The following is a 12,475-nucleotide window of genomic DNA, read 5'->3' on the forward strand; positions in this document are numbered from 1 at the left end:
ACCAAACCATGCCTTTATAGTAGTGAGGTATCGAAAATCGAACTGGTGTATTTAAGTGTTTTACACTCACAAAAAAGAAACCTATCATTTTATAGGTATTTGAAAATAATTTCGTCTACTTTTTTTTTTGTTGATAGACAGGAATGAGCAAAAAATAGTCATATTATACATCCAAGAAATCACTAATTATTCACACTGTCCAATTCATCTTAAAGTAAGCTACCTCATACCTGGATTTATTTAAGAATCCATAACATTTCAAAACATACTTCTTTAAGGTTTTAGCATTACTTTGAAACTTTTTAAGAAATATGTTTCTGAAGAATGAAGGGAACATAGTTCTGTTTCATTTTAGTAAAAAGTCATAACATTAAGTACATGATTATGTAAAGTGTATTTTGATGATAAGCACTGCCTTAAATGTTTCCACATTTAGACCTGGGTTTCTCATCACACACAGACAGAACTTTTGAAAGTTTGGCAACAATAGTGTGTGTTACAACAATATCAAGTGAGGTATGCCTATTATATTCATGATTTAATATGTATTACAGTTTGATGTCTTTATCACAAAACTGAGATGTCTTGTGCTTTCCAAGAACTTTTCTCGGAGCACTGGGACAAACTACAAAAAAACATCTGGCTACCCAACACAAACCCGTGTTTAGGCAAATTAATCATATACATGTAATATTCTGTAATCTTAACAGAAACTCTTCAAGCTGTGTTATTTCTGTGTCCATGTTGTCTTAAACTTGTAGCAGCTATGTGAAACATATGTTGTTGTTGTTCTTCTCTAATTGTCAATAAAGAACACATCAGAAATGGGGTCATAAAAATTAATTTTTATTTATCATGAAAGACAGAACAAAGCTTGTCATTTGCTTTTTTTTTTTTCATTTTCTATAAATATATCTACAAAGATTAAATGTCTTTGGATAGTCTTATATCATAAATTAATTCGTAAAACTGCTTTATTTACATTTTTAGTTGGGGGAAAAATATAAAAGATACAAGCTGGAAGTAATAACAAAATGTAACTTTACTATACGATACAGTGTTCATAATTTGCGAGCTCTTAACATGCTAAACTTAAGAGTTAGGCCTAATTCAGACATAAGTAACTCAGTAGATTTGGTTGACTTATTACTCTGGTTTGAAATAAAATCTTTAAATGTGTTTGGCAAATGTATAATAGAGTTATCACAATTTGTGAACACTCCATAAAAGATATGGAGCTGGTTTTATAGACTAAAATACTTTGATTTTCACATAGAAAAAATATATTGTGAAAACAGCAAAGAATGCTTTTGTTTTGTAGAAAAATAGTAGATACGTAAAATTACCAAAGCTGTAACGAGAAGAGACAGACAGTGGTGGTGTTTTACATACTTCTGTTTGACTTTCATACAGAAATGATAATTTGTTGAAGAATATGTATATAACCATGAAATCAAGAAATATATACATACACATAGACACATATAAATTTACTCTGTATAACAGGGATTTCCAAAACTCTTGAACTTTTCAAAGATTAATACAAATCCCATTCTACAAGTTTCAATAGGTAGCACTGAAGTGTATTTAGTAGTATTCACAAATAAGAATACGGTTTGTTGTTTTACCTTATTCATCAAAATCACCTAACAGATACTTTTTAATTTTTTATTATGAATAACTTGTTTTTACTACAAGTTTACACATCCAGCACTGTTTTGTTTAAATAAAATGGACTAAAAATGAAACAAATAATTGTGTGTGTGTGTGTGTGTGTGTTAATGCTGAAGCTAATGCCACAAACATTATTAAAGAATACCTCTTAACAATGAAGAAACACAACATTTTTAGTAAAATATATTTTCATTAACAGGTATCACCTATGTATGGATCATTAATGTTTACTCAATAACTTTTTCAGCTATTTAGTAAATGAAACAGTAAATACAACCAACTAGTTCATATGCTATTTTAGAGGTTGTATATCATTTGGAAGCAGATAATTTCTTTTACATAAGCCTTTAATAAATGATAAAGCCGTAGTTTCAGTAATTCTACCTTCCCACACAAAGACAATCTATGACTCCACCTAATAAACTCTGAATGAAAATAAATAAGAGAAACAAATTTTTCTTTTCATTACAAGAAAGTCTAAAATTTACTGATATCAAAAGAAAGAAGTTAAGATTCTCTTACATTTAAAAAGAAACAAGTTTTTTGTGACAAGATATTATTACAGAATGAGATGTAAAAAATTTATTATAAAATTTTAGACAAGCATTTTAAAAAACATAACTTAAAACTCTTGTTTCCTTTACTGATAGAAACATGAGAAGTCTGCAAAAGACTCTCAGAAGAAGGGCATATAACTTTCAAGAAAATAAAAGTTAATCAATGTTTCTTTAACTTGGTGGAGAATGTGGAAACCACATATTACTTTGAAAACAACACAATGTGTAAGTTAAAAAGCTAATGAAAAAAGTACAATAAATGGAACAAACTATCAGAAGAAATGAAACAAGAGAAACCAGTTCTGACACATCTGTGTACTCTTCAGTTTCACATTGTTGACTAGTTTTCCTTTCACGTTGTTGACTGCTAGAGGATAACATGACACTGAAGAGGACAAATGAATGTGTCAAGATAAATTTCTCTTAATTTCAAATCTTTTGTCAGTGTATTTCATTTACTGTCCTCTCCCAAATAGTAAAATAATAGTTCCTTTAATAAAAATAAAACCATAATTTGGGAGAGAACATGATACAAGAAAAAACCAGTTAAATTTTTGACATTAAACAAATACATGCACAAAGGACTATGGAGAAATGAGAAAGAAGCACTGATGGATAAGCCCCCACCATATTATTGTTTTTTAAATAATTGTTGAACAAATCTCATGAACTAGAGGTTAAACGAGTAACTTAAAAAGTACCATGTAAAGGACAGACACGTTATATTTTAAACAATAAACAAATGAAAAAATTCCCTGATAAAAATAAATCTTCATAAAATTTGGAGGAAGTTAATGCTGTATCTAAGATTTTGTGCATCAATAGCGTGCTTTTCTGAGATTCTTGAAGAAACACTTATCAAAATAACAACCAAAAAATTATCCTATTTGTTGTTAAGCAAAAAGCTATATGATTAGCTTATATTAGTCCAGTAGAAAGTGACACAAAATATGTCCAACCCGGACATTTTCCATAACAAAGAACCAAGTTTTGGTCTGAAAACATGCATCTGAAAGCTACAAGAAAAATTCCCACAAATTATCGTGTATGAAAATATTTTTGTTGCAGGTCAACGTTAGGCCTATACAATGCAATTTTTTGTATGAAAAGACTACTATTAAACACTGAATTAATATAGCAAAGGTTTTTGCACTGAGTTTTATTCATAATAATGATTCAAAAAAACCATCTAACATAACTGTTTGCATGATTTTGTAAGAAAATTTAAACTTCAATATTTTAGGACATTAAGGCTTAGACCTTGAGAATTTTGAAGTAAATGTGACACACATTTAATATTGACAAAAGCTCTATTCTAAGTCTCTAACAAAAACAGGTACCAGTGATTGTACTTGAGAATAATTATAGTAATTTAACATTATGTTTTGAATTCAATAACCACGTATGAATACTCAAATATTTAAAGAGTTTAATACAACAAACATCAAATGCATAAAGAAAGTCGCAACTAATATGACAATATCAATGCTCAGCTGTTGTTTGTAACACTACTACTATTGCTTCTGCTACTGGTGATGCTGGAACTACTGCTGAGATGTTTGCCCTGGAAACATGAAGCATGACCACCAAGACAATTTGACCAAAATTGTACATTTCTAAAGACAAATAATTCTTTCACAATCCAACAAATCCGTGAACTGAGGACATCACCACTGGAGTGATTACGGATCAATAGGTGAATGTCATTGAGGCTGTTAGCAATGGCTGGAAAATACAAGAGAATCTAGATGGCCAGAATTTTGAGGACATGAAGATGAAGAGAACATAACAATCCACAGACTTCTCTGTCATGCAGAAAGAAATCAAAGCATGTAATAAAGAGGTTCAAATGTCATCTGATGAGTTGTTTCAACGTCTACTCCCCACTGCTTATACCATTGGACCTGCATAAAAGAGCATATTCACATATGAACTTGCTTCTGTGTCTCCTGCTCTATTTCAAGATGATGTAAGTATGAGGAAAACTCAGAAGTCACAACTAGCAAAGCATTGTTCCACCAAGACAGGTAGAGTGTATGATGGCTGTGCTCTGATTCATCATATTCCATGGCCAAAAATTGGAACAATGGACACAGTGTTTGACTCACCTTAATTCAGCTGGGATCAATGCAGATCATACAGTACAGGAAGGAAATGCCAACATAGTGATATTTTAAAAGGCACTTGAACTCACAGAAAACCATGAACAGGTAATTGTCACAGCAGATGATACAGATATTTTAATACTGCTATTGCATCATATAGATCATTCAACAGATATTTTCCAACATACAAAGCAGCAGTAAATTCCAATCAGGATAGCAAAAGAGGTTATCGGAAGAGAATTATGCATGTGCTTATTTTTTGTTCATGTTATGTCTTGATGCGACATGAATTCATCTTTGTATAGAATCGGTAAAGTTAAGCATCTCAAAATACTTCAGTCATCACAACAATGGCATTCAGAAGTACTAAATTTTGGGAACACATCTTCATCAAATGACTTGCTACAGGATATCAGTGAGAAGTTTATGCCCGCTCTCAATACGGACAAAGCCTAATCCAAAGATTTTGATAAACTACGATACTTGATGGTGATATTGCTGAATTTTGTTCCTATTCAACAAGCAGGACAGCCTGCTTACATATTCTTTGAGTTCATAATCAAGTCAGTACTTGGAGTCACTTGAAGACTGTGCTAAATAAGGAGTATGGGTATGCGATAGAAGATGGTTCTGTTTTACCTGTAATCACCGTCAAAGCTGCAGCACCCATGGAACTTCTTACATCTGTTGATGTAAGAGAAGTCAATGACTGTGTGTGTCATGTGGATGTTCTAAGAATGTAGTATCCATTGCAAGTGTGAAGCACAATGCCAAAACACTTCTAGCATCATTGATGACGAAGAACCTGACTGATTGATATAGAAGATGTTCACTTGTATTATGTGACTTTTGTACTTAATAATATCCATAATAAACTTAGTGTGCTGTTTAGTGTTTATTCTGTTACTGTATGTCTTTTTAGAAAATTGTCAGCTTTAAAATATATGTAGTTCTATTCTGAGTGTTTATCATATATTTGGCAAAGGGTTAGGGTTTGCAAATGGAATTTGATCTTATTTTAAATTCTGGAATTATTATTCTCTCTTCTTTCTTGTTTTGTCCTCCATGGAGGAACATTTTGTTATTTCCAAAAACAATTCATGTCCATATATTCCAAAACTTAATTATATAACTGACGTTTTCAAGGATATCACATGCATGTATTTTGACTTGTCTCAAAAATTACTTCCCCACATGTGAACTTATGGGAATTTTTTCACGTAATATTGACATCACACAGAAGTCCTTCGAACAAAAATTTGGTTGTTATGGAAAATGTATGGGTCCATGTCAGTTTGTACTGGGCTATTATGGGTTAGTTATTTCTAAAGCGACGTTTATAAAATGGCAGCATCAAGTTAGACTTACGTGACACCTTGTGTAAAACCACAACATTGTAGTTTATTTGCATCAAGTTGCTACTGACAGACTTGGGATAGTCAGTATTCTAGTATTTGATAAGTTTGGCGTACGTGATGCTAGTGTATAAACGGGACAAAGTAGTTTTAATCAGTGGGTCGAGGTTGTGAATTTTACAAAATATTGACATTTCTGAAGTGAAATTGCTGGTATAATATTTCATGAGAAAGACAACTAAACTATCAAAACATTTATGTTGCACATTTGGATTATTTCTCACTTTTTGAACCCCTCCACCCAACTTCATTATCATAAAACTTGCGTATTTTGACAGGACTGATCTAGACAAGATGAATTTAAGTCCCTGACGTTCTTGGGCCCGGCATGGCCAGGTGGTTAAGGCGCTTGACTCGCAATCTGAGGGTCGCGGTTCGAATCCCCGTCACACCAAACATGCTCGCCCTTTCAGCCATGGGGGCGTTATAATGTGACGATCGTGACGATTCGTTGGTAAAAGAGTAGCCCAAGAGTTGGCGGTGGATGGTGATGACTAGCTGCCTTCCCTCTAGTCTTACACTGCACAATTAGGGACGGCTAGCGCAGATAGCCCTCGTGTAGCTTTGCGCAAAATTAAAAAACAAACAAACAAACTGACGATCTTAACTGTGTGATAAATTAGACTAACAAGGATATGCGCCTTATACCTTGTTATCCGCCCTAAAAATATTTACCTTTGGCATGTTAACAGAATGTCCCACTTTTTCAAGGACTTTTTGTTTAATAGAACACTTTCATGCACAGCCCTGCAACATGCTTCTTCCCTTCTTTTGAAAACTAGGTGACGCCAATGAATGCTATTTATTACAAGTAATACAAAACATTTTGTAAAATGTAAAATGAATTAGGGATTGTAGTGCCAAAAAAAATGCGAACAAGAATAAAAGGATGATACAGCTATATATAGAAATCACCTCTAGATGACTTTGAGTACTAAAATTTAATGTTAATTTAAAGTGCACGAGTACAAAATGGTACGAGGTCGGTCAATTTGAAAGTCATGTAGGAATGATCTATCTATAGTCTATCATTCCTATATTCGTGTTTGCATTCTTTTTGACACTGCCAACTATACATCATTTTACATTTACAAAATGTATTTTACTACACGTTTTGTGACGTTTCTTTTCACTGACAGAAAGTTAATGTATCCTATGAATGTGTATAATAAAATTTAATATTATGTGTAATGATTTTTTTTTCTCCTTCACTTCATACATAATATAAGGGGTTGGCTCCCTAAAGACACCGATTGTGTAGTGTACAAAGCATTGAGTATTCTACATGTTACAGTCATCTAATGTTCATCTATTTTGGCTAGTAATTCCTGTTTCACCCAGTACTTAAGCTTTTTAATGGAACACCAGGTTTCTGTGAAAAAGCTAACTTCAAGGGGTAATGATGATATCGTTTACACTAGAATTATGATTTTTTGTAATTACTATTAGTTATAACGACTAAATGATGACGTCGTGTACTGCTGAGAGACACATAGAGTAAATTTAGGTTTAAACTAACGTTAGTGATAAAGTGGTTGTATAGTTATCTGGACTGAAACAACAACAAGAAAGATGAAGAGTTTGGTTGGTTGGTCTCTTTCTGATTTGGTATCTTAATGATGGTTTCTTGCCTTGTTTGGGGGCTTGTTGGGTAGAGAAACAAATGAAAGTGAGTGGCAATAACCTTTTAAAGTAAAAATGTCTGTTGATTTTTAGCGTGAATATTTCTATTATGCCTATTGAGTACCTTAGCCATCCCAACACATAGAGTTTACCGACTCTATGATAATAGCTAGTATGCGTCGGGACCCGAAATTCACGTTATTATGGGTTAGGCTTCATTATATTCGCGTAAGTTGTTAATGAACAGAGATAGAAATTAATTCTTTCGCCAAAATGTAGTTCGGATTTAGCTAAATCTAGAAATACATATTTCATGCACTTCTCTCTCGGTTATATATCTGAACATGTTGTAAATTATGAGGAGTTAGAAAATTTGCTAAAAATGAAAGGATTTGTATCTCATTTTGACATGAAGTGTGCAGGTTTAATACCGCAACACATAATATCCAGTTGATATTACATTTTCTTCTGACATTATGATAAAACCAATGATTTTTTTTTCAAAATATCTTTGTTTAACAATTTACTGATATTAAACTAACAATGGTGTCAAAGCTTGCAACTCCGTGCAATTTACTTTATTGCTTACAGTTTGTCCATTAAGTCTATTTGACAGGCTCGCAGATATTTGCCATAATCAATATCTAGTGGTTGATTTGTCTTACAAAGGCCCCCCAGTGGCACAGCGGCATGTCTGCGAACTTACAACGCCAGAAACCGGTTTTTGATACCCATGGTGGGCAGAACACAAATAGCCCTTTGTGTAGCTTTGTGCTTAATTACAAACAAACCGCTTACAAAGGAAAACAGGATTAATTTGTGCAGATTCTATACATCTGCTCCAACTGTTCAAAGTGTATCCTGTCACCTATTAAACCAGAAAAGAAAGAGCGCTCCATTTAAAGTCACGTTGTCATCATACAGTGTTGGTACAAGTTAGTATCCAGTGAAAGAGTTTTGCTACACTTGAGTCAGCTGCTCTCACAACCTCGGATTTCAGCAAGTTCTTATTGCATAGGACTTATACGTTGTCCAGTTTAGTAGCAGCTTCAGCACATTCTGTATTTCTAAAGATAGAAAGTAATACTTTTTTGAGAGGTCTTGCATTAAGAGGATAGGTATTAAATCCTTACAGCAAAGATGTAAGTGACGTACTTTTTCTCAAATTTCAAAAACTACACCATTTATCTTACTAAACCCCTGAGAAAATTATTCAGAACTGTATAGTTTTACAACTTATATTACCTCAGTTATATTTTGTCGAAAAATATGCCACCTTACTCTTCTTGCTTACTGTCGCATTTTTTCCATTTCTACATTCTTAGCCTAAAACCGAGCTAAAATTGTACAAAACTGTATATTTTTTAATCTGATAAATATTTCAGTCACATACAAATAATAGTGGTCCATCTATTTGTATTTAATAACAATTTATGAAAATATAATGAACCCCAACACATATTTGTATAAAAATTCATGTTTTACACCATACTAGTGTGAAGAAAAAGGCACCCAAACAAAATCCAAATTGAAAGTATCATACACACGTGATTGAAAGTCTGTACCCCAAAGAGCTAGAGATTCTAAGGGAGTTGCATCTACCCTGGGAGGCTGTGTTAGACCGACCAACGTACGTTAATCATGTAACCATACGGTGGACTCACAATGATGTCAGTTTTGTTATTGCTTAATAGGCACAATATCAGGTTTCTGACAGCTCGGATGCTACCCTTCTTATCCATGTCGGGCGCAGCACAGATAGCCCATTGTGTAGCTTTGTACTTGACAACAACAAAAGAAAACAAGAGCTACCCCTTCTCAAACATAAATTCAAACAGTTTAGTGAAGAATTTATCTCATTTTTCCATACCACAGATTTTGGTCCCCTGGCTATTTACTAGTTTCGTAACATTGACGAGACATACTACACTCGTGGCAATCAGTGTCCTGTTGTTTATCAAATTAGGCTTACATGAAGCTAGTCTAAAAATAGGACAAAAGTAGTTTACTAGCAGGAAATTTCCCCATTATGACAAGATTTGCTGGACTTTGGCATTTAGTATTCTGGTTTGTGAAGTTGGGCTTACGTAATGCTAGTTTAGAAACAGAACAAAGTAGTAATTTACTAACAACAAGTTTCACACAGGTGTAGACTGACATTTTGTATCATTACTTCTTTTTGCGTCTTAAGTTATTACACGTAATTATCTATATCCAAATTTGATGTTTTTTGACTAGTTAAATAATTAAAACTTCCACTGCAATGAAAGCAACAACAACATCTTTATCAAAATGGTAGGTTTTTGAATACCTACCGTGTTTCTCTCGTGAGGTTGATATTGAATGTAATAAGGTAACATCACAGTTTAGGACTGTGATATACCCGTAGAACTTATGAATGTCTGTACAATATTCATCTGTTAATCGTTTCCTTATTTGAGTTTCTCCCCGGATGGTTGAAGTTCTAAGAAGATTTAAAAAAAACAAAAAACTTCCGTGATCAAAATTTAATTTGTGAATACGCTAATAAGATCAATGTTGTTGTTTTTTTTTTCCAATGAATGTTACATATATATGTGTTTGTATTTTATTTTTTCTTTTATTAGTATATTTTTTGCTCACCTGACGGGACTGATTTTTGTGGTGTCCATCCCTGGAACGTTGACCCCACTGTTGTACACTGGCAATTCCTCCAATTTAGTCCGCATCTTCCGGCGTTACGTCAGCACTATGCGTCACGTCCGGCAGTGGTATGAAGGCGACATCTGGAATCCAGAAGATCCTGCTTACAAGTCCATCACTTTGATTCGTCAAATGCACAACAAAGTAGCCAACAAAATGAATGCAGAAGATGTTGATACTACACAAAGTAATTGTGCAATGAAGCAAAGTGAAACCCTGTCGAGTTCACAACAGTCAGCGAAGATTCATATATCCCAGTATCACATGGTTTTGACGCAATTTTCATTCATTGGCTTTATAATAATGTTTCCACGTTTTATAGGCATTTACTGTTCCCGCGAAGATATGGAATGTTTCATTCACTTTTGGAGGGGTATCGGATATCAATTGGGCATTGATGACCGTTTTAATATCTGCTCTGGGAGCGTGGAAGAAACAGAAGCCTTCTGTCTGGAATTGAAAGAGAAGGTGCTGAAACCCTCAATTATATCTTCTGTACCCGAGTCTGAACGTATGAGCAAAGACATCATCAGAGCAATGAGCGTAGTAGTCCCTTTCTTGAACTGGACAGCCACCATGAGGTTCTGGTATGAAATCTTGGGTATTACTTTGCATTTTAAGTACTCGTTTTATGTTTCTATCTGTTACTGGCTTATGATTGTAACTCATCGGTTTCTGTTGAGGATTACCTTGCTCCGAATTTTCTTTAACTTTCTTGTTCGTATGTCGTATTGGAAAGCAATAAATTGGTCAGATAGTTTTGAAAAACTATTGGCTCAGAAAATGACCTGATTGTTCACTAAACATATATCGGGTATAGACCTTATAGTGATGAAAAAACCGTAATCCAGTCAACATGTCGATTCATCATTGTTTGATTCGTCTGTACTGGTCATGTATTACGTAGCACCTAGAAATAGGGACCTTCGTTCATCAATGTGCGCATCTTGAAAAGTAAGGAGTTAATTTGTATTTATTTCAGTTGGATCACTGATGATGAAACAATTTAGTTTGGACTTTTTTATTTTTTTACTGAATTTCAGAAGAACGAAGACAAAAGCGTGAAAAAGATGGTGGTCATCAAATACTTGAAGTAAGTTTTAAGAAAGAAATATTAATTGAGGAAGAACGTTCTCCTGATTCGAAAAATGAAAGAAAAATCAGTGCAATACATGCAACATTGTTTATTGGCGCCATTAATTTCTGAGAACTGCATGAAAACACTTGATCAAACAAATTGCACAGTTAACGTTTTTGAGTGGACGAATTAAATACCTGTTGTTTCTGACAATACTATGCCTTATTGTAAACTTTTGGGTTGTTTAAACCAATAAACAAAGAAACATAAATTTTCTAGAGGATAATTTCTTTCAAAATGTAATGTAGATCGTCAACTAAGAAATACAATAACAGCAACAAACCACCAATCTTCCCTTCAGTTATGTAGTGAGTTACTCGTAAGTAGTGAACAAAATATATAATGTAGTTTTGAATAATTATCTTGGATTATATATGTATCTACAGGGCCGTGCGCAGGAATTTAAAATTGACCGCTATTGGGGGGAGAGGGTGACGTTAAACAAATATCAATATATCAACACACACACACATATCATATGCATAGAAATAAATATCATTACATTCACTAAAATGACCGAGTTCGTATGCATAGAGTTATTGGGGGATGAGGGGGGGGGACGTAGTGCTTGTTCACGCTTCTGGTTGTCTAAAGGATATGGAAAATACAAACGTGCATAATATATTTTATGGTTTACTGTCTCTCCTGACCACCACGGGCCAAGTGTTTTATTTTTACTGTATTAACTTCAGGTTTATATCGTACAATTTATTTTACAAGTTCGGGTTTCCTGTAATCACGGAGAAGGGTTCGATTGTGTGTAACATCTAGCATTGTCATGGAGGGAAGAAATGGTCCGAATGAAACCTGAACTTTCCAAGTCAAAAATGTGTCCTAAACACCGATTAGGAACAATGGCCTTTTGTGTTAAAGAAGCAGAAATTTAGTTTTGTTTTTGAGGTTAGATAAACATGATATGTTTTTTTTGTGTTTTTTTTTTCAGTATAGTGGACACAGTGACATCCTGTGTATATGTTGTGTGGTTGACACACGCACACTCGTTACCAGATTAGCATGGTGAAATAAATCATTACATTGTAAACACTGTTAAACGTGGCGAGGAGTGTATTTATTTGGCAAACAGTATTTGTTAGTGTTGTGTAATCGTAAGTATGTGTTGCATAAAATTATTTTACACTTTGGTTAAGTGGCACGTCCCTCCCTCCAGTAGCTCAACAGCAATAGCTAGAGGGCTTATAAAGCACAGATAACTTATTGTAAGAAACAAACACTATTGCACATGTGTTGAGTTGCAAAAACGGTATCACACTTAGGTATTTC

The 12,475-nt window shown here is 33.8% G+C and overlaps 1 protein-coding gene across 1 annotated transcript in view; it reads left to right on the forward strand.

The window, feature by feature from the left end:
- Window positions 1-11,405, forward strand: part of LOC106470123 — a 13,198-nt gene extending 1,793 nt beyond the window's left edge. The window contains exon 2 of the mRNA XM_013930648.2: window positions 9,981-11,405. Coding sequence (XP_013786102.1) covers window positions 9,981-10,848 — 868 coding nt within the window. The 3' untranslated portion in view covers window positions 10,849-11,405. The remainder of the gene's footprint in view (window positions 1-9,980) is intronic.
- The last annotated feature ends 1,070 nt before the right edge of the window (window positions 11,406-12,475 follow it).

The sequence above is a fragment of the Limulus polyphemus genome, unplaced genomic scaffold, assembly GCF_000517525.1.
Source record: "Limulus polyphemus unplaced genomic scaffold, Limulus_polyphemus-2.1.2 Scaffold3832, whole genome shotgun sequence".
Lineage (NCBI taxonomy): Eukaryota > Metazoa > Arthropoda > Merostomata > Xiphosura > Limulidae > Limulus > Limulus polyphemus.